This window comes from Lampris incognitus, chromosome 2 (genome assembly GCF_029633865.1).
Source record: "Lampris incognitus isolate fLamInc1 chromosome 2, fLamInc1.hap2, whole genome shotgun sequence".
NCBI lineage: Eukaryota > Metazoa > Chordata > Actinopteri > Lampriformes > Lampridae > Lampris > Lampris incognitus.
This window is the reverse complement of record NC_079212.1, coordinates 43,768,871-43,791,579: the sequence shown is the minus strand read 5'-3', so window position 1 is coordinate 43,791,579 and position 22,709 is coordinate 43,768,871. Positions and strand designations below refer to the sequence as shown.

The window sequence follows — 22,709 nt, the reverse complement described above, 5'->3', positions numbered from 1 at the left end:
ATGGAGATACCTGTTGGAATCATTCAAAATGATGCATGTTAATTGTGGCCCTTTGAAGCACATCCAATTACATTTTATCCTCTAAGTCATAGTCTAATGTATTGCTTTGTGCTATGTGGAAAGTATTGTTTACGATCAGATTCATTACGGCTGACCTTGATCGCATTTATCTCAGCTAAATTACTTTACAGCATTGGCACAAAATGTTTGGCACTCTCCAGAATCCCTGTTTTCCCTCCAGTCACCCCATCTGTTGCAAAATGATGAAACTGGTGAATATTAATTGGTGCATGTCCATTTCTGCCATATACAAATGTAATTTTGCCAATTTCTTTCACTGCCAAAAGAAATGGTTTCTCAAAAATTGGTGAATTTTCCAACAGCATTCATATCTGGACACATACACTGATCAGCCAAAACATTAAAACCACCTGCCTAATATTGTGTAGGTCTCCCTCGTGCTGCCAAAACAGCTCTTACCCATCAAGACATAGGACTCCACAAGACCTCTGAAGGTGTCTGCTGGTATCTGGCACCAAGACGTTACCAACGAATCCTTTAAGTTCTGTAAGTTGTGAGGTGGAGCTTCCATGGATCCGACTTGTTTTTCCGGCACATCCCACAGATGCTCGATCGGACTGGGATCAGGGGAATTTGGAGGTCAAAGCAAACACCTTGACCTCTTTGTCATGTTCCTCAAACCATTCCTGGGCAATGTGTGCAGTATAGCAGGGCACATTATCCTGCTGAAAGAGGCCACAGCCATCAGGGAATACCACTGCCTTGAAGGGGTGTACCTGGTCTGCAACAATGTAGGGTGTACGTGTCAAAGTAACATCCACATGAATGCCAGGACCCAAGGTTTCTCAGCAGAACATTGCCGAGAGCATCACACTGCCTCCGTTGGCTTGTCCTCTCCCTATAGTTCATCCTGGAGCCATCTCTTCCCCAGGTAAATGACACACACACCTGGCCATCCACATGATTTAAAAACAACATGATTCATCAGACCAGGTCACCTTCTTCCATTGCTCCATGGTGCAGTTCTGATGTTCACGTGCCCATTGTAGGCACTTTCGGCGGTGGGCAGGGGTCATCATGACCGGTCTGCTGCTATGTAGCTCCATACACAGCAAGCTGTGATGCACTGTGTGTTCTGACACCTGTTTATCATAGCCAGCATTAACTTTTTCAGCAGTCTGAGCTACAGTAGCTCTTCTGTGGGATCAGACCAGACGGGCTATCCTTCGCTCCCCATGTGCATCAATGAGTCTGGGGTGCCCAAGATCCTGTCACCGGTTCACCAGTTGTCCTTCATTGGATCACTTTTGGTAGGTACTGACCACTGCATACCGGGAACATCTCACAAGACCTGCCATTCTGGAGATCTTCTGACCTAGTCATCTAGCCATCATAATCTGGCCCTCGTCAAATTTGCTCAGATCCTTACGCTTGCCCAGTTTTCCTGCTTCCAACGCATCAACTTCAAGAACTGACTGTCCACTTGCTGCCTGATATAGCCCACCACTTGACAGGTGCCATTGTAATGAAATTATCAACGTTATTCACTTACCTGTCAGTGGTTTTAATGTTTTGGCTGATCGGTGTATGTCATTACTATAATACACTTCCTCACTTGTTGTAGAGGACTATGTCAGGTCTCCAGATGATCTCCGAGGGAATGCGGATGGAGGTGACATTATCATACTCCTCTGGGTTCCATCGCAGTTTGTAGTCATTCCATTCCTGCAGAGGAGCGTCACATTCTGTATTGAGCTCAATGCTTTAACCATATCCTCCATACTAGCCGTTGCTATAGTCAGTGAAATCATTACATACTTGTTTCACCCAGACGTTTGTAGTCATCATCTGGTTCTTCTCATCCTTATTTCATAAAACAGAACAAGGAATTTGTAATGTTAATCCTCTTTCCAGTTACAAGAACATGACAGTTAAAAGTCCAGAAATCACCAATGTGGAAACAGAATATGTGATCGTAGCCAAACAAGATGTCCTTGAAATTTTGTTCAGTCCAAGTTTTTTTTTAAATTACAATCTGCATTCATGAATAATTCATAGAACAAAGAAAAACAACAAGCCAACATTTTTTTTATCCCCCCCCCCCCCAATTGTATCTGGCCAATTATCCCACTCTTCCGAGCCGTCCGGGTCGCTGCTCCACACCCTCTGCCGATCTGGGGAGGGCTGCAGACTACCATATGCCTCCTCCGATACACGTGGCGTTGCCAGCCGCTTCTTTTCACCTGACAGTGAGGAGTTTCGCCAGGGGGAAGTAGCGCGTGGGAGGATCACGCTATTCCCCCCAAGTTCCCCCTCCAACCCTGAACAGGCGCCCCGACCGACCAGAGGAGGCGCTAATGCAACGACCAGGTCACATACCCACATCCAGCTCTCCACCCGCAGACACGGCCAATTGTGTCTGTAGGGACGCCCAACCAAGCCGGAGGTAACACGGGGATTCGAACCGGCGATCTCTGTGTTGGTAGGCAACGGAATAGACCGCCACGCTGCCCGGACGCCCAAGCCAATGTTTTTAAGGTGGTTTACTTGCGTAATATACCTGGCCAAAAAAATAAAAAATAAATATATATGTATATATATTAAGCTTGGCTCAGTGCATAACATCCGCACTGTATCTGTGATGTGTAGCACCTCTTGTTGCTGGCAGGCTGCTTCTACCATGCCTAACTATTCTCGGGCAACGTCAAGCTGTCCAGAGATAGAGGTAACGCTTACCACCAGCTGTGAAGGTCAAGGAAAGTCACCTCGTTTTAAGTCAACACCATGAAGACCAACCCATCAACGATTTACGACACCATTACTTGGAAATACAAACACAGTGGTACGTATAGCTGTATGTCCCAGTGCTCCCATCCTTTTTGAGCTTGTTGCCTCAAACTCAAATGTTCATTTGAATACTAATGGGTTGAGTCAACCCCATTCAAGCGTCATTTAAAAAGGCATCCAATATTTCTTCCAATGGCAAAAACTAGCAACTATGAAGCTCTACTAACCACGTCGATAAGTTGGGCGATGGACAAGCCGAAGTGGACGAGCACCACGTCTGAGGTGTTTTGCACCGGCCGAGACAGCTTATTGTAGTGGGCGAAAAGGTTCTTGAGCAGCCTCTCTTCAGCATGGGCTCGAGCTCCACCCTGGGAACAGACTGATGGAAAGGAAAGGGATTAAAACAACAGGAAATTTGAAATCAATTCTGAGCTAAAGTGGCCCGGTGTAGCTCATAATTATTCATTTAGTCATTCAGTCAGTCATCCCCCTTTTTTTCATTTTTCAATCAGTTTTCAAGAGGAGATAATTGTAATGGCCACCTATTCAATACTTTTTCATGCAATCATTGTCTTATCTATGTGAAGAAATCCAATAAGGTACCATATTTCCATATATGGCAGATAACAGCCCTGGTCTTTTATGGCTGACAGCTGTTTTAATGCAGACATACACTATGAATTCTTCTTGGGACAGGCTGAACACAAGTTACTGTATATTGAAATTGTTTCTCGTCTTCCACATTGATTTATTGATCGATCGATTGATTGATTGATTGGAGATCCCCCCCATTTTCCCTCCCCAATTATACTTGGCCAATTACCCCACTCTCCCAAGCCGTCCTGGTCGCCGCTCCACCCCCTCTGCCGATCCAGGGAGGTCCGCAGACTACCATATACCTCCTCCGATACATGTGGAGTCACCAGGTGCTTCTTTTCACCTGACAATGAGGAGTTTCGCCAGGGGGATGTAGCACGTGGGAGGATCACGCTATTCCCCCCAGTTCCCCTCCACCCCCCAACAGGCATCCCCACCGACCAGAGGAGGCACTAGTGCAGCGACCAGGACACTTAACCCACATCTGGCTTCCCACCCACAGACACGGCCAATTGTGTCTGTATGGACGCCCGACCAAGCCGGAGGTAACACGGGGATTCGAACCAGCGATCCCCATATTGGTAGGCAATGGAATAGACCGCTACGTTCCCCGGAAGAGCTCTTCTTTCACATTTACAATTAGTTTTTGTATCCACTACTATGAAGGATGAGAGTGAAATCTCTTTGAGGAGGCCTGTAATCTCTGAATATAAAGTTGTTGTCGAACCCGTGGGTGTGAGTGTTGCGTGTTTTCCTACTGTACATCCCCATCCGTGCACGGTTTGTCTCTGGCAGTCAAGCTCTTATGAAGAACTCTTGTGTGAATACAGGTTGCAACCAAAAAGAGGGATGACCTCTACTGTACATAGCAGGCGTGTGGCCATGTATCAGATGCATATCTGAGAGGTAACGGAGACCGGCAGTGGGGGAAATGGATAGGAAAACGAGGGAAAAGAGCAGGAGGGAGGATGACTCTTAATCTGAGGACGTCCAAGCAGACCCGCTGACGGCACGATTTGACGAGATGTCTCTTGCCTCCCTCCGCCCCTGCTCTCCGTTTCTCTCTGGCTCTCTCTAATGTTGGGCTCTGACGGAGGAACTCAATTACATCGCTGCTCATTGGAATCAGCTCACATAGCACACAGGATGACCTAACAAGGTCTGGAAACAATTAAAGGGGGAAGAATAGTAGAGAAAGTCTTGCAGCGCACACAATCCTTCGTGCGCTGCCCCTTCTTATTAACTAAATTGGATTTTTTTTTCATTTAGACTACAATGCGTCAGTGCAGCTAATTTATGAACGTAGCACCTAAGCATTGGCTATTATTTATTTAACTAATTTTAAGTGGCTTTTTTATAATCGACCATATGGCACTGTGTAGCCATTTAAATACAGATAGTCCATTACGTTACATGGAATTTCAACTCTTTCCATCCATCCATCACCTACATACCCACCCGCCTGCTTGTTTGCTTTATCTATATGTGTACTGTATATCTTTTGATTAAGCATCTTCCTTGGAGAAAGATGCGACTGTGTTGTTTAGTTGTACCCCTAAATGGGGACACAGGTGTAGTTGGTATTCTGCTGGCCTTCCTCTCGGGTCCTCCTCCCCACTCAATCAAAGCTGATGTGCTGTCCTTCAGCTGCCCGAAAACAGGCATCCTCCTCATTTTTTAAGGGGATAGGATCAATATCTTATTAAATGGATATAGTTCTCTTTTCCACATCCCGTCCTCCTGTTTATGCCTGAAGTCCGCTTGACGTTGAGGCTTTGTCTGGGAGCTCGACAACCACGAGAAGTTTACAGATGAGATGAATTCGTAACACGGTGACGGACACGGGTCGTTTCATAAATCAAAGTAATTAAATGCAAAGTTCCCGTTAAATGTAACTGATATCCAATCAAACGGCACGCCAGCAGTTTCCAAAGCAACCTTGTAACTCACACCACTCACACGGGCGAGCTCGTGGAGTTGCTAGCTATACAAGTGCGTTATGTGGGTCAAAGCGGTAATGCATACAGACCTTGTTCCGAGAGAGAAGAAAGGTGACTTATGGGTAATGGACTGGTGAAGAGTATAGCTTTACAGATGCCGGAACTGTGGGTCATTGGTACAGTGCACTGATACAGCCCCGAATGCTGCAAGCCAGAAACTCCACATGGACAGAATTCACCTTCCAACCCTCCAACTTCACTTGGTTTTACGGTCTTGGTAAAATTACACCATTTTTTTCCCAAAATTAAAAAAAAGCAAACAAATTGCATTCTTAATTCCTCAGAAACGATACTGTATATATTGCTAAATATTTATCTCTTGGATGCATTTCAGGTGAAATTAGTGTTTTTTTAGTTTTGGTTCAGAGAATGATACAACAAGAGATGAACCAAACTCGAGGTTTACTTCAGTAATTACAATCAAGCATTGTGATGAACGTTTTTTTCTTGTCCCTAGCTCAATTTATCCACAGGTGTATTCAGTTTGACCAAGAAAACAGTGTGTATGATTCCTTCTAGGTTAACTCTCTGGTACCAGTGCTACTGGACCTAGTTCTGTCTTTACTTGATTAATGCATTTTCTTTGGCTAACAGCAACAAATACCTTCTCTCATACACATCAGTGCTGCGCCCAAACTAAGCAGACAATGCCGGTTGCCAGCTCATTAAGCAACAGAGGAGGTTCTCATCACCAAAGCATCCGATACCAACCAAGGTCTATGCGACAAGGACTTTTGTCGTGAAGATTGCCCAATGGTTTTTGCACTGATTTGAATGGACAGACTTCCTGATCTCTGTAAGAAGGATTAAAATGGTTAATATTTAAGCTTTATTTTTGTTTCTTTGTTTTGCAGAACAAAATACTGAGCCACATAGTTACTGGTAAGAAGGCAGAAAGTTAAAACCGTTTACCTCGTGAGGGATGAGTAAAGAAAAGTATGCCCATCATTGCGAAACACCTGAACACATCCATAGTTCCTCCACAGCAAACAGCTCTATGAGGGAACTTCCTCCAACATTTACTAGGTCTTCAGTCACAGTGGTCAGTCATCGCAGATGGGCTCTGACTTCCAGCCAGTTTCCTACAGCTGAAACTAGAGGTGTTTCCCACTTGGAATCCTGTACATTGAGTCTTCAGGAGACGCACTGTACACGAATGGTTCAGACGCGGCGCCTTGAAGAGGTCGTGTCAGTTCACGTCTCTCCATGACACGGTTTCTTCTGGGTTGTATCTGTCCATGGTCAGTCAGGCTGATCAGACGGGCAGGCTGAGTGACAGTGTGAAGGACCTCAGACCTCTAGTTCAGCTCCATGATCCCACGCCACCATGTCCCTCCTCGCTCCTCGGGAATCCTCCAACTAAGGCTTACTCCTCTCCTCTCTGCCCTACCTCTCTACATTACCTCCTCCCTCTCCTCTCATCTCTCCGCCTCCTCACCCACTCCTCCCTCTCTCTCGCTCTCTCTTCCCCCCCTCTCTTTCCCTCTCTCTCTCACCCTCCACCTATTTTCCTCACTCGCTCAGTCTCAGTCTTGTTTTCCTCTCCATCACTTTTTCTAAGAACGGTGAGGCTGAACTTCAGAAAAATATTTGATGCCAGAGAAAGGGGGGAGCGACAGAGAGAGAGCGAGAGAGAGAGAAAGAGGGGGGGGGGAAGAATGCATGTGTTGAGAATATTATTATATAAACATGAGCAATGCTGTCAGTGGTTTTCTGTGAGCGCTTGTGTTTGCAGGATATTTTTTGTGTTCACCATGTATTTGTTGTATAAGTGACCCTTGAATCTTTGTGTGTGTGTGTGTGTGTGTGTGTGTGTGTGCCTATCTGTCCCTCATCCACACAGCTGAGTTATCAGTGAGTCATGGCACTGATAGAACCTGTGCAATCTTCTTCTTCTCCCTTTTCTCCACAAGCACGTCTTCATCCTTTTTTCTGTCCTTGCTCCCCAGCACTTCTCTCTTACGCAGCCGTGACACCTTGCCCAAAGGGTTCTTTTTTTCTATGCAGTGTAAAATCTCGGATCAAAATTCACTTTTCCTTCTCTTCTCCCGTGACCTCTCTTTACCTCTCTGCCACGGAGCGCCTAGTGCCGAGGTTGACCATCCGCTGAGGTCAGTTTTATCTGTTTGAGGTGAGTGAGTGCCTCTCCCATACAGCTTCTTACCTTTCTAGCAGAAACGCTGAGATGTCAAGTGAGAGTCTTAAAGGGAGAAACATTAAAATGAATAAACCACTGTGATTTCAAAATCATCTGTTTACCTGAGATCTGCTCCTATAGAAAGAAGCCCGTCTCTAACTTCCAGAGCATTTCACATTCTGCTCATACGGTGGAGTTCAACGAAGGCCTGCTAGGTGGGAGATTTAGAGATAGACCGTGTGCCCACAGAGAAAAGCCTCCACAATGCATCTATTGATTTTTTCTAATCAAAGACATAGTCTCTCGATGCCGTGATGACTAACGGTGGCCGGACGGTGAGCAGACACAGGACAGATGTGTGCTGGGATGTGAACGCCTCTGACCGTGACGAATACCCATTAGGTTGCTAATAGGGGTTGTTGACAAGAGTCCAATATGAACTTTTCAGCGTAGCATAGAGAATATAGGGGGTGCTTTAGTCAGGACTTTCACTTTGAATATAGGACAGGTTGTCTAAATAGCCCTATGACAGTCTGGCTGACTTATTATGACGACATGATATGAATGATATGGCTGACTTCCTTATACTAGTATGTCTCATAGCCACATACAGTACGGATGCACACTAAATCTCTACTCAATGCAATTATTAAGCAAGCCATCTGTGCACTCTGGCTTAAGGAGTGTGTGTGGGGGGGTGATGGTGGTGTGGGAGGAGGTAGGGGCAGTAAAAGGGGTGATGGTATTCCTGTCTTGCAGTAGCATTTTTAATAATTCAGCTTGTGCTGATAGTGGAAAGGCTCTGGTTGTCGCCCAGGTAAGGGAGTGCAAGGCAACGCCGTGACCTTCTCTGCATCATCAGATATGAGACAGGGCTCATCAACCGTGTCTGTGTAGGTTATGGGGTGGGCGGTTTGCCACAATGGCGTGGACAGTTGGTGGTATAACTGGCATATATTTTCATGCTAGGTCAAAAACTATACTTGACTTTTTGATAGCACACTTATAAAATCCCAAATTTATGCGATCATTAGATTTAAGGATCTTGCAGGAGGATGGGCTATGGAAGAGCTTCAACTTTAATGAGAAGCCACAGAAGAATGCAGAAGATGATGGACCATGTGCTGCTGTTAAATATTACCATACCTTTGATTACAATACAATACGCCACAGATGATGTTTGCTCTTCATTGAATACACTGTTGCAGTATTGTGCGACTCAACAGAGCACTACTCTGTCTGCTGAACAGCAAAGGAACGTCAACAATTCTCTGTCTACAACATATAGGCTAGAAACACAGGCCCACCACAAGCTGGCCATCTCCCTGCATGTACAGTAGACCCAGCAGCAGGCTGTTGTCCTGGCTTTTCAGATGAGCAGCAGTGCACCGCCGACAACATCCCTGACTGCATGGTCACTTCCTGTCAACTTATGGTCTGCGCTACCTTAAATAGGACTTCATTGAAGCATTACTCCTGTTCAGAAAAGAAGCAGTTGCACTATGTATAGTACATTTTTAAATAATTCCGTTTATGAAGAAGTGTCAGTTATCAATAATTACAGTATGTGGAAAATAATTAAGTTTATCTAAACAACATATTCTCTTTACAGTTCTTGAATAGCATGTATATGCTTGAGCTAACAAAGTATATGTGGCATATTGTTATGGGTATTACAGAGATAGTGTAACAGGGGTGTCTGGGTAGCATAGCGGTCTATTCCATTGCCTACCAACATAGAGGATCGCCGGTCCGAATCACCGTGTTACCTCCAGCTTGGTCGGGAGTCCCTACAGACACAATTGGCCGTGTCTGTGGGTGGGAAGCCGGATGTGGGTAGGTGTCCTGGTCGCTGCACTAGCGTCTCCTCTGGTTGGTCGGGGCGCCAGTTTGGGAGGGAGGGGGAACTTGGGGGAATAGCGTGATCCTCCCACGCACTACGTCCCCCTGGCGAAACTCCTCACTGTTAGGTGAAAAGAAGTGGCTGGTGACTCCACATGTATCAGAGGAGGCATGTGGTAGTCTGCAGCCCTCCCCAGATCGGCAGAGGGGGTGGAACAGCGACCAGGATGGCTCGGAAGAGTGGGGTAATTGGACAGGTACAACTGGGGGAAAAAGAGGGGGGGGATATTGTAACTTTAGATTTTGTTGTTCTCTTTTATAAGGATAATGACAATGTTTCATTTGTCCAGCCTGTTACAGTAGACATCTCATCTCATCTCATCATCAACCACTTCTCCTTGTCAGGTTGCGGTGGCAGCAAGCTAAGTACGGCACAGTTGACATCTCTGTCCCAAGCAATGTCCTCCAGCTCCTCCTGGGGGATCCCAAGGCATTCCCACACCAGATTGGACATGTAGTCCCTCCAGCAAGTTCTGGGTCTACCCCGGGGTCTCCTCCCAGTTGGATGTGCCACGAAAACCTCCAAAGGAAGGCACCCAGGAGGCATCCTAATCAGATGCCGAACCACCTCAACTGGCTCCTTTCGACGCAAAGGAACAGCAGCAGCTCTACTCCGAGCTCCCTCCGGATGTCCGAGCTCCTCGCCCTATCTCCTGCAGAGGAAACTCATTTCAGCCACTTGTATCCACGATCTCACCCTTTCGGTCACTACCCAAAGCTCAGAACCATAGGTGAGGGTTGGAATGAAGATCAACTAGTAAAAAGAGCTTTGCCTTCCGGCTCAGCCCCCTTTTCACCACAACAGTACGGTGCAACATCCGCATTACTGCTGATGCTGCACCAAGCCACCTGTCAATCTCCCGCTCCCTCCTACCCTCACTCATAGACATATAGACCTACTCATACAGTAGACATATGGAAACAAAATAAGAGGGATATAAGTAAGAAGAGATTTGGGCATTGGTATTCCACATACAGCCCTATTCTTAAAGACCCAATGATAACAGGAACAGCTTGAGCAATGCATTTCTTGTTAATCGGAGAGCTGACAGTAGTCACGAAGGGAATTCGAGAACAGTAGCATTATTGATGCCCCCCCCCCCCAACCCTCTGAAGCATCTCTGGTATTGATTAGAACACACATTGTGTTCAAAACTAAAGCCGGTCTCTTTCAGGCCAGCTCCCTGGAACAGCCTCGGGATGTGAGTTCACCCGCTCAGCCAGCCCTCAACAGCACATGCTTCGCCCGAGTGACTCACACACATCTCTTTGTTCCTCAAACACTGACATATATCCACCTTCAGACACACAAACCCACCCACAGACACCGCTCATCCCATGCATGCATAAGCACAGACTTATGGATGCCGAGATCATCCGTCAGTCATACATGACTGACGGATGATCTCGGTGACCTCTCCAACACCGGGACAGTGACGCCGAGCCACATCCTGGGTAAACTGTAAAAGACGGAAATTTTGCAATTCTTTACCTGGCACCGAATTCTATGACTATAAATGAAAAGATGGATATTTTTGGGCATAAATAAGCTTCACAGTGTTGTTTTTGCTGTCCCACACAGCAGTATTCCTTAAAAAAAAACCTTTAAAGAATTTAAAACGGAGTCAAGATGGAGTGAGTTAGGCATTGAGGGCTGAAAGAAGGCAGTGGGGAAAGGGAAATATTAACATGCTCGGAAGCCACCTACAAATCCACCTGAACCAGCCCAGGGGTGATTTGAGATTGGAAGGGGACAGGTGCCAGCGAAGACAGGGCACCTGCAGGGTAAATGCCATCTGTCACCCTTGTACACACAACTTTAACAAGCTACCATACAACACCACCTTCCCCGTCCATTTCCCTGAAAGGAAATAAATAAAGTCTTTTCACTGAATAGAGCCATGAACATGTTTGTCCATTGGGGACGGAGTGATAAGGTCCCCAAAGAGTCGCCCGTGCATGTCAGTGGATCTCATTTACAGATCGCCAGCCGAGACAGCTTGAAAAAAAAATTTTTTTTTTTTTTTAAAAGGACTTGGTTTTGACCAAGGTCACGCAGGGACAATGCTCCATTCGGACTTTCCAATTGGCTTTAGTGGGTTATTGGCATTAATGTCTGACATCGATATCATCCTGATGACAGTGAAAATCAATAAGCACAAATGCCATTAAACCAAATGACACCATGTTCTTGAAAGACATAGTGGTCATGCAGTAATATTTTATGTCCCATTGACTGTGTTTGGTTGATGGACTGATCTTCCACATGATATTACATGGCCACGAGTACCATCTTATGGCCACGTTTATAGATGTGACTGGTAATGATAGCTATTAGGCAAACAATGGGTCACCTGCAGCACACGCCTATAGCCAAGTATACAAGGTCAATGTTTTGTCCATTTCACAGTATCGCTACTGTGCCAAAGCAATGATTAATGATGTAATATGTGCTAAAATTAGCATTTTGCATGAAGCAAAACACCTAAGCATGCAAGAAAAGGTTTTCAGTTATACTTAGAAATAAAGATTCCTCTGGCTAACCAGTGAAGGTTTCCGAATGAACAAACAGTGTTGGTACGGTATTAATTGGTTATTAGGTGTTAATTGGTATGAGAACAAAAGTGCATAACCTAGACCTTTTTGTATTTTCTACATCACCTTCATTTTCCCACCATCATAGCGATGCATTGTGTCAACAATTCTTTTAAAATAGGGCAGTTAATGAACTATTAAAAAGGAACAATTTTGCGTTGGTGTTATTCAGTTCTTCGGGATAATAAGATGCAGTCTGTTATTTGTCTCTACCAAGCGCATTTTGGGGAAAACTTCCAGCATTTGTTTCGCTGTTACACCAGCTGATGAGCTTTGTTTTATACCATTACCAAACGTGAACAATCCCATAAGTGTAAATATATTCAAATCACAATACGTTGCTTTTTTTCATCACTCATCACATAATTGGCATAAAATAACTCCAGCTAGACTTTGCATATAACGATTGTTGTATGGGGTTGCGCAACATCATCTATGCACTTGTAACCTTGATTAACTATAAAGCCTCCTGAGGTTTGAGCTAATACAGTAAAATCAGTCTGTCCTCGCTGTGTGAAGCAAAATCAAATTACATTTTAATTACAATATACAAGAGATTCTGGCCTCACACTTTCCCGCTGCCACTGCTGACTCAGTGTCTTCCATACCCGGGCCCGTATGTGCTATTACTTTCTATTTAACAGCACACAACAGAACGCCTTCTGCAAAACACAGCACCAAGTAAGTCCATTTAAGTGTGAAGACAAACTAATTCAGTGAATTTGTTGGTTGACTTTTTGATGTTCTTCTCAACAACTTTTCTTTTCTTTTCCTTTTTTTTCCCTCCCCAATCATATCCAGCCAATTACCATTGGGAGTAAGGAAGGAGGACAGGATTAGGAACTAGTATATTAGAGGGACAGGTCAGGTTGGACGGTTTGGAGACAAAGCAAGAGAGGCAAGATTGAGATGGTTTGGACATGTGTGGAGGAGAGATGCTGGGTATATTGGGAGAAGGATGCTGCATATGGAGCTGCCAGGGAAGAGGAAAGCCAAAGAGGAGATTTACGGATGTGGTGAGGGAGGACATGCAGGTGGCTGGTGTGACAGAGGAAGATGCAGAAGACAGGAAGAGATGGAAACAGATGATCTACTTTGGCGACCCCTAACGGGAACAGCCGAAAGTAGTAGTAGTATCTGGCCAATTACCCCACTCTTCCGAGCCGTCCCGGTCGCTGCAACACCCCCTCTGCCAATCCAGGGAGGGCTGCAGGCTACCACGTGCCTCCTTCAATACATGTGGAGTCGCCAGCCGCTTCTTTTCACCTGACAGTGAGGAGTTTTGCCAGGGGGACGTGACATGTGGGAGGATCACACTATTCCCCCCCGCCCCGAACAGGTGCCCTGACTGACCAGAGGAGGCGCTAGTGCAGCAACCAGGACACATGCCCATATCCGGCTTTCCACCAGCAGACACGGCCAATTGTGTCTGTAAGGACTCCCGGCCAAGCCTCAACAACTTTTGTACAATAAGTTTAATCGCAATATTTCTCCACTCATAACCCTCCTTCTTCCTGTCCCTTTCCTGTTCATATTCCAGGTATCAATGTGGCCCTGGGGAGGCTAATCTATTAGACACACAATATTGCTTCATATGAGGCAAGTTTGCATCACAGTGAACGTGTGAGTGCTCGGGGGGGGGGGGGGGTTGTAGCTTGATTTCAAATGGGAAATGAAAGGCAACCGTAAGTGTGTCAGCACGGTTGCCCTCCCAAAGGTATATGTTCATCCGCCCTGACAGGGGACCCCCCACTTTAACGCTGATGTTGCGTTTTACCACTTTGATGCAAACTCTCAGCTTGCTCAGTCTGCTGATGGCTTGAATTCTGGCTCCCACCCCATTTTCATATTTGTTCCCACTGCGCTGACTGAAAATCCAATATAAAGCTGCTCACTCTACTTAAAAAGAAAAAAAAGAAGAAGAAAAGAAAAGAGTGACTTGAAGGTACTGCTGTATTTTAAAACGCTTGCGTTTTCACCAGATTTAGAATACAGCCTGCCAGGTCACTCGAAAAGGGGTCAAAAGGAGTCAAGTTTGTTCAGCATCTGTATTTTGTTTGTTTGTTTGTGCGATATCTTTTTTGGCCAAAAAGAAGCACCGGAAGGCGGAATACGTAGCATGAGTGTGTCTTCAAAATACTCCAGCATAGAGAAGCGCCGTTAAACTCCCTGACGGGATTCTGTATGGGAGACAAGGATAACGCATGGGTTTAATATTGTGCATATGTTATGTTGGGAGTTGCTCTTGAGGCTTTTTCTTTGTCTTATAGCGCAATAGAAAAAAAACTATCTTTAGTCAACAATATATCAATGCATCAACCTCCAATAGCGTTCTCATAACACACAGAGTAAATAATGATAGATTGCTCGAGGCATCGTCACAATGCTGTGGCTCCAGAACGCATTAAACCTGCAGGGTATCCTCTGCGGAGGGATAGTGTACTGCGTGGTGGTGGTGGGGGCGTGTTGTCCCCCCGGTGTGTCAGCAACACACTATCTGAAAGCAAGCTCTGTTTGGAATAGTGTGGAACCAATACCTCTTTCCAGAGGAAGTAATTTAATTTGAGTTTTTTTTCCTTCCCTCATTTGTATACGACGCAGGTTTTTGTGTGCGAAGAGGCTACGGTTTTCTATCTCATCAACAAGGCACAGAGCTCCTGTTACGAATTATATCATAAACGTGATTCCCCACCAAGAATTCCTCAAGGTCTTGAATTGAAATGAACAAATATTGTGCAGACTGCACAGAAATGTTCTCGTTTTGCCCACCATCTACTGCGATTCCTTCACCAGAGTCCCACAGCTGACCGGCATGGCTAAGTCGCCTGATGAATAAAATGTTGTGTTAACCAGACATTGCAAAATGTCAAGTGAATTACAAGCCAACTCCGATGCATAATAGCAGTCATTTGTCTCGCCCACCTTGAAACAATGTGATCGTGCGCTGACACAAGGATCCCCCCCGCATCCCTGGCTCTCCCCGGCACGTTGGAACAGACTCCCTCATCCATCACAACTCACCATGACAGACCACTACGGTCACATGTGCGTGAGGCTACATCTATGGCTGCCACCCTTTGGCCCCTGAACGCTCCATCCCACTGTGTTTCCCCACCAGGCATGTTTAATTTCTCCCAGATGGTGATTCATCAATGACATGATCAACGTGGGGAACATTTCACCGTGCCAGTACGGTACCCTTGTAGCTCCACACTCGTTTCAGTGAGAGGTAAGCTAATGAGCTCGCGCCGTTCTCAGTTTGTAGAGAACACCTTGCATGAGGCCACTGTCTGTATCAAACCATTTATAGCAGACTCCAGCCCCGGCTCATTGTCTTAGTGCATTTTACTGAACTTTATAAATTGCCACTTGTATGCCCAAATCACACTGGGTGTGTTTGCATGCACACCGCCATTTTGAAATGGTCATGTGAACTCCTTCATCCGTTTTCAAAAGTCTTCAACAAATTGAGGGAAATTTGTCATTTGTGATTCAAAACCACATCTTTCTTTTGAACTCTGAAACTGTGCATGTCGGGGGGGGGGGGGAGTTGCAGATCCGGGTGTGGGTGTTGATACTGATCATAGTAACCTGTTGGTATTTTTATCTCTCTATTGATATTGCAACCGGTTATTTTCCTGCCCGGTGCGGGATTCGATATGGAGTGTACTGCACCACAAGGCGACATCACTAACCGCTCGGCTAAAGGGTCAGACCCGTTAGGCAGGGACTAACGTGTCTTGTTAGTAGTTTACATTATGAACACTGCAATGAATTCTGTTTCAGCTGGTTTTGCAGTAACACCAAAGCTAAAACTGCGTAGGGAAATCCATCGCTCAGGCTAAAGAGGAGAAAAATGGAGGGAAGCAGTAAATCCATAGTTTCCATGGTATGGAGCGTACAGCATCTATGCAAACAACCGTGTGGATGCGGCTATCGGAGTAATTGCATTACAAATATCCATGTGTGTGCAATAACTGAAATATTGGCATAAGCGAATAACTCATTAGATTTCTTGTTTGCATGTAAACCTACTACTTGTGTGGGTAGAATCCCAGAAAGTAGACCAACCCTGTGAGCTACAACACAGTAATGTCACATAAGACATTTATTTTAAAGCATAGTTAAATTGACAAAGGTCGTTTTGAGACAACCCCCCTCCAATCTCTCTCTCACACACCACCCTGACACATGAACAACAGGTATATTGGACAATTTTCGTCTCACCAGGCAAATGGCCATTGACTAACTGGAGGAACAATAAACATAGTGGCTATCTCATTTCCTAGTCCTGCATAATAGAAGAGGAGCAGGCAGGGTGACTTCAGGCAGCACATCTCCTCAGAGATCTACAAGGAAGTTATTTACACTGCTCAGCTTCTTTTTTTTTTGGGTGAGGGGGGGGCTTTGAACAGCTGGAGGGGTTGTTATCCTCAATTTCTGACTTCCAACAGTTCGAGACACCGTGGTATTACAGAATGTGTGGACTAGCAGGAGTTGGTCAAAGCGTTGCACACAACTTCCTCACATCTGAAGAATGGTTTTTTCCCCTTTCTCAAAAAGCAAACAATTGGCATTGTTCAACTTTTTCACTTGTGCAGCAGTTTTACCATCTACAACAAGTGTCAAACTTAAGTCTCACGAGCCAAATCCAGCCCCTCGTAAATTTTGATAATAACAATAACTTTATGTATATAGCGCTTTTCTAAAACAATGTTACAAGGTGCTTTACAAAGAAATATTTTTATTTACTTTTTATCCAACCTTTATTTAACCAGGAGGATCCCGTTGAGATTACAAACCGCTGAAATAAAACCAGACAAGGCAAATATGACGGTAAGACCAAATAAGGGTAAAAATAAAAAAACGGTATAAATAAATAAAAGCAAATATCAAACATTTGTAAAAGCTTCCATAAAAAGAAAATGTTAAGATGAGATTTAAAAGAAGCTAGAGACTTGGTTTGTCTTAGTTCAACAGGAAGAGCGATCCATAGTGTGGGGGCTCTAACAGTAAAAGCCTGGTCACCCTTTGTAACAAACCGAGACCTGAGAATAACCAGCAGGGCTCCATCTGTCAATCTTAATGGTCGAGGGGGCATATACCAGGTCAATAAATCAGAGATGGGGGCATCCAGGTAGCGTGACGGTCTATTCCATTGCCTACCAATACGGTGATCGCCAGATCGAATCCCCCTGTTACCTCTGACTTGGTCGGGTGTCCCTACAGACACAATTGCCGTGTCTGCAGGTGGGAAGCTGGATGTGGGTATGTGTCCTGGCTGCTGCACTAGCACATCCTCTGGTCGATCGGGGCACCTGTTCGGGGGGGGGGGGGGAAATAGCGTGATCCTCTCACGTGCTATATCCCCTGGCGAAACTCCTCACTGTCAGGTGAAAAGAAACGGCCGGCGACTCCACATGTATCGGAGGAGGCATGTGATAGTCTGAAACCCTCCCCGGATCAGCAGAGGGGGTGGAGTAGCGACCGGGAACGGCTTGGAAGAGTGGAGTAATTGGTTGGATACAATTTGGGAGAAAAAGATTTGGTTTGAGATACTTTATTAATCCCTGTAGGGAAATTCTCTCTGCATTTAACCCATCCTAGCTGTGTAGCTAGGAGCAGTGGGCAGCCGCCATGCAGCGCCCGGGGACCAACTCCAGTTTGTCTTGCCATGCTTCGGTCAGGCGCACAGACATAAGTATAAACCCTATCGTGCATGTCTTTTTGAAAAGGGGGGGGGGGGAATCCAAATAAAATAAATCAAAAATGTATGTAGGAGCAAGACCATTTAAAGCCTCAAAAGCGAGCAATAAAATTTTAAAATCAATTCGAAATATAAACAGGGAGCCAGTTCAGGGAGGTAAGCACAGGAGTGATATGGTCATGGCTCTTTGTCCTGGTAATGAGCTGAGCAGTGGCGTTTTGTACCAAATGCAGACGGTGGTGGAAGCCTTTGCTGATACCAGAATAAAGTAAATTACAATAGTCAAGCCGAGAATATATAAAAGCATGTACAACTTTTTGCAGATTGGCAATTGATAAAAATGACCTCATTTTGGAGATGAGCTTGAGCAAGCATGACTGAACAACACGTTTGATTTGATTATCAAAACAGAGGTTAGCATCAAATATTACCCCAAGATTCCTAGCAGCCTGCTTAACACCATCCGACAGACCACCAAGGTTAGTACCAAAAGGGGTGATGGGATTTTCGGGACCATTCAGAATGACCTCAGACTTATTAAATTTGAGAAAATTTTCAGACATCCAGGATTTAATGTCAGGGAGGCAAGTTGTGAGATTTGCTAGGATCTTCGGGTTTTAGTGGCATGCATAACAGTGTCATCAGCACAAAAATGGCTGAGCACATTGTGATTTTGAATGACCTAGCCAAGGGGCAGCATGTTTTATAGAAAACAGAAGGGGGCCAACAATTGAGCTTTGAGGGACACCACAACTCAACTGAGCCATCGAGGAGGTAGAGTTACCCAGAACAGAAAAAGTACTGTTGGTGAGATCAGAGCATAATAAGCCAAGAGCCGGGCCCTTGATGCCAAGGCAAATCCTTAACGATTTAAGAGGATGTTGTGATCGACTGTGTAAAAGGCCGCATTTAAGTCTAAAAGAACTAAAATCAAGCAGTCACCTCTGTCTGCAGTAGGTCATTAGTGACCTTAAAGAGAGACTGACATGCCCTTTCTGCACACATTTTTTTTTTTAACATTGGGAGTTTGAATCACAACCGAAAATAGGCGTGGTTTTAAGAATTCAATGCTATTGGCTACTGTCTTTCTGGGTGGGTGGGGCTCGATACCACTTGTCACTTACTTACAAAAAATGTCGGCTAGCGAGAGCAAGAGGGAGGGAGATTCTCTGCGAGGATTACAGTTTCGAGGAGGAGGAGTCGGTGATACAAATAACTTAGATAGATGATAGATATTTAAATAAATAGGTAGAAAGATAGATGGATATATAGATAGATAGCAATACGTCGTAGCAAGATTGATAATAAAGTCTCAGCAAAATAGCACAAACTCGAGCCAAGTAGCTAGCAGGAGGGGGTGAAAGAATGGCTTCTCCGTAGTTTTATAGCATCTCGCTATGGACACCCTATATGCAAATTGACTGGTGTCTACGTATCAACACGCACAATCTGACATTGGGCACCATCTACAGTCAATCACAGAACTCTCTCAAGTGGCCGCAGACGCGCCGTTTTGGCCACTGAATTTCTCCGTGGTCACATTCCAACTCGGAACATAGCTTATCAATAGGAATTTTCAGATTTTGATGTCAGTATCACTTTAACCAGAGCTGTCTCAGTGCTATAAAGTGCTCTAAAACCAGACTGGAAACTGTTAAAAACACTTAGTGTTCATAAAAGAAATCAGTTGAGAATAAATTACTCTCCAGAACCTTAAATACAAAAGACAATTTGGAGACCAGTCTGTACTTAAGGACAAAGGATCTAATTTAGTTTCTTCAGCACTGGGCGAACAACAGCATGCTTAAAACTATGTGGAAAAGAACCAGAGAATATTAAGAATTTGCAGGCTAATGGGGCTGATAGTTGAAAATACCTCCTTGAACAGCTTAGTGGGAATGATGTCTAAGATGCAGGGGGAGGAGTTTGTAATGATCTGTGCCCTCTGGCTATGTTAACTTATAACATTAATAAAGCAAGGACGACTTCTCTCGTGCTGGGTGTTTATTCACCGACCGGATTCCGACTGACGTTGTTACGTACATCACGTGACTTTGTTGTGGCGCTACGGAAAGCCGTAAGGGACATTAGCAAATCAAATATTACTAGCAAATATTACATCTCCCTTTTTCTGAAAAGTGCTGCTTTCTCTGCAGAGATACAGACCACGTTGAGCACGTTTATAAGCGAATACAATCTTAATAAGAAAGAATATGAAAGTGGAACTCTTATATAACTGGACTGCAACAAAGTAGTGTAAAACATTTCCTTCACTGTCTAAATGTGACACCGTAATAACATTTCATCTTTTTTTTCATTTCATTACTGGTAACTGCAAACAGCAGGTAGGTACACAAGGTAAGTGAACGCTGTAAATATTTCTTTTCAAAACATAGCAGGTATAGTACAGGTTGGTGTAAAATTCTCTTTTTTTTAACATTCATAAGTCAAGGATTTGTCTTGGTTTGATCGTGCGACCTGACCTCGTGGTGTAACCAGGCTGTGTGTCTGGTTGTCGCTGATTGTTCGTGTCTGGAGGTTCAGCATGCTCTTGCTGATGGGCTTGTGTGTTGTTGTTAGCGCTGGTAACAGTCTGCTGTGAAGTGTGTGTGTGCGTAGTGTGAGTGTTCACTCTGCTTTGTCGCAGGTGTTGACGGTTGCGTTGGTAGATCTGACCTTCTTTGGTTTGGATGTGGTAGCTCCTGTCTGTGTTCGCTGGTCTTTCCACAGTTGCAGGTCTCCAGGATCCATCCTCCTGCCGGAAGCGGATTGGTGTGCCTGCGGGCAGGTGGGGCAGAGGTTTGGCTGTTCGGTTGTAGTATGCCTGCTGGCGCTGTTGACATACCTCTCTCCTTTTGTGAACATCCTCCTGACTGGCGATCTGTGGCTGCAGGTGTTTTGCTGTTGATGGGAGAATGGACCGCAGCCTCCGACTCATCAGTAGCTGTGCCGGTGATTTCAGGTTGTCCACCGGTGTGTTGCGATACTCCAGTAAGCTCATGTAGGGGTCTTTGTTCTCAGCTTTGGCTTTGTCCAGGATGCGTTTGGCTGTCTGGACAGTCTTCTCGGAGAGGCCGTTGCTCTGTGGGTAGTGGGGGCTTGTGGTGGTGTGTGAGAAACCCCATGTCTGTGAGAAGTTTCGGAACTCACCAGAGCTGTAGCACGGACCGTTGTCGCTGATGATAGTCTCGGGGATTCCGTGTCGAGCCATTGCTGCTTTCAGCTTCATGATGACGGCAGATGAGGTGCAGCTGTAAAGTCTTTCTAGCTCGAAGAATCTGGAGTAGTAGTCCACAGTGACTATGAAGTCCTGTGAGTTCCATGTGAATAGGTCTGTGCCTATCACTTGCCACGGCCGCTCGGGTATGGCGTGTGACATCATTGGTTCCTTTGCATTTGCGCTGCGCCGTTCTTGGCATATGCTGCAGTCTGCTACCGCATCCTCGATCTGTTTCCCCATGCCAGGCCAGAACAGTAAGTCTCTTGCTCGGCATTTGCTTTTTTCCACGCCAAGGTGGCTGGCATGGATGCGCTGTATCATGTCCTTGCGAAGCTTTTGGGGGACAATGATTCTCTCACCTTTGAACAGGATACCGTCCATTTCTGAGATTTCTGCTCTGTGGTTCCAGTATTCCTGGATGCTGGGCGGGCACTTTTTCTTTGTGTCTGGCCAGCCAGTGAGTGTGGCTCGTCTGAGTGCGGTGAGCTGTGGATCTTGCGCTGTTTCCTGCTTGATTTCTGTGAGTCTTGTGTCGCTCACAGGGATGTTGCTGAGGACTGTGTGCACTTGGGCCTCCATCCCTTCCTGTAGGTCACTGTCGTGGTGTTCTATTGACTTGCGTGACAGTGTGTCGGCCACCGGTATGTCCTTACCGGGGCGGTGGATGATTTGGATGTCGTATTTTTGGAGCGCCAGGATCATCCGTTGCAGCCGGGGTGGTGCTGCTGCCAGTGGCTTTTTTAGTATTGCCTCCAGAGGCTTGTGGTCTGACTCCACAATCACTTTTCGTCCATACATGTACTCGTGGAACCTCTTGCAGCCGAAGACCACAGCGTAGAGCTCCTTCTCTATCTGTGCGTAGTTTTCTTCAGTGCTGTTGAGTGACTTGGACGCATAGGCAATTGGTTTGCCATCTTGGAGCATGACAGCCCCAAGGCCACTTTTGGATGCATCCACTTGGAGTCGCAGCTCTTTCTGCGGGTCGAAATATGAGAGTACTGGACCTGGGTGCTGTGTAATGAGATTCTTCATCTCTTGGAACGCCTTGTCGTGGACTGCATCCCACACAAACTCACTGTCCTGTTTCAGAAGCTGTCTGAGGGGTGAGTTTATCTGTGAGAGGTGTGGAGCAAATCTGGCGAGGTAGTTGATCATGCCGAGGACTGTCTCCAGCTCTGCTTTGTTCTGTGGGGGTTGCATGTCCTTGACCGCCTTCACCTTGTGTGGGTCTGGTTTGATGCCTTCGTGTGAGAGCGTGTGGCCGAAGTAGCTTACCTCGGACACGCATATGTGACACTTGTCGGGGTTGAGCCTCACCCCTCGCTCCCTTGTGCGCTTCAGCATCGCTCTGAGACGCTGGTCATGTTCCTCTTTAGTCTTGCCGAACACTAGTATATCGTCCACTATGGCCGTCACACCGTCCAATCCTTCATATGTTTCATCCACGCGTCTCTGGAACTCGTCTTGAGCGGACACGATTCCGAATGGCAGTCTGAGGAAACGATACCTGCCAAACACTGTGTTAAATGTCGTCAACATTGAGGATTCAGTGCTCAGTTTGATGGCCCAATAGCCTGACCGCGCGTCTAACACGCTAAAGTATTCAGCTCCAGCGAGCTTTGTGGTGGCGTCCTCCAGCGTGGGGAGGGGATAGTGAGGTCGTTGTATCACTTTGTTAAGAGCTCTGGGGTCTAAACACACTCTAAGTTTGCCTGTCTTTGGCTTCTCAACAATGACGAGTGC

At 45.7% G+C, this 22,709-nt stretch overlaps 1 protein-coding gene across 1 annotated transcript in view; it reads right to left on the bottom strand.

Annotated features, from left to right (window-relative positions):
• Positions 1–22,709, bottom strand: part of LOC130130077 (neuronal acetylcholine receptor subunit alpha-2-like) — a 44,652-nt gene that overhangs the window by 4,748 nt on the left and 17,195 nt on the right. Inside the window, exons 2-4 of the mRNA XM_056299812.1 lie at positions 3,036–3,187; positions 1,840–1,884; positions 1,637–1,746 (exon numbers count right to left, since the gene is read on the bottom strand). Coding sequence (XP_056155787.1) covers positions 1,637–1,746; positions 1,840–1,884; positions 3,036–3,187 — 307 coding nt within the window. The remainder of the gene's footprint in view (positions 1–1,636; positions 1,747–1,839; positions 1,885–3,035; positions 3,188–22,709) is intronic.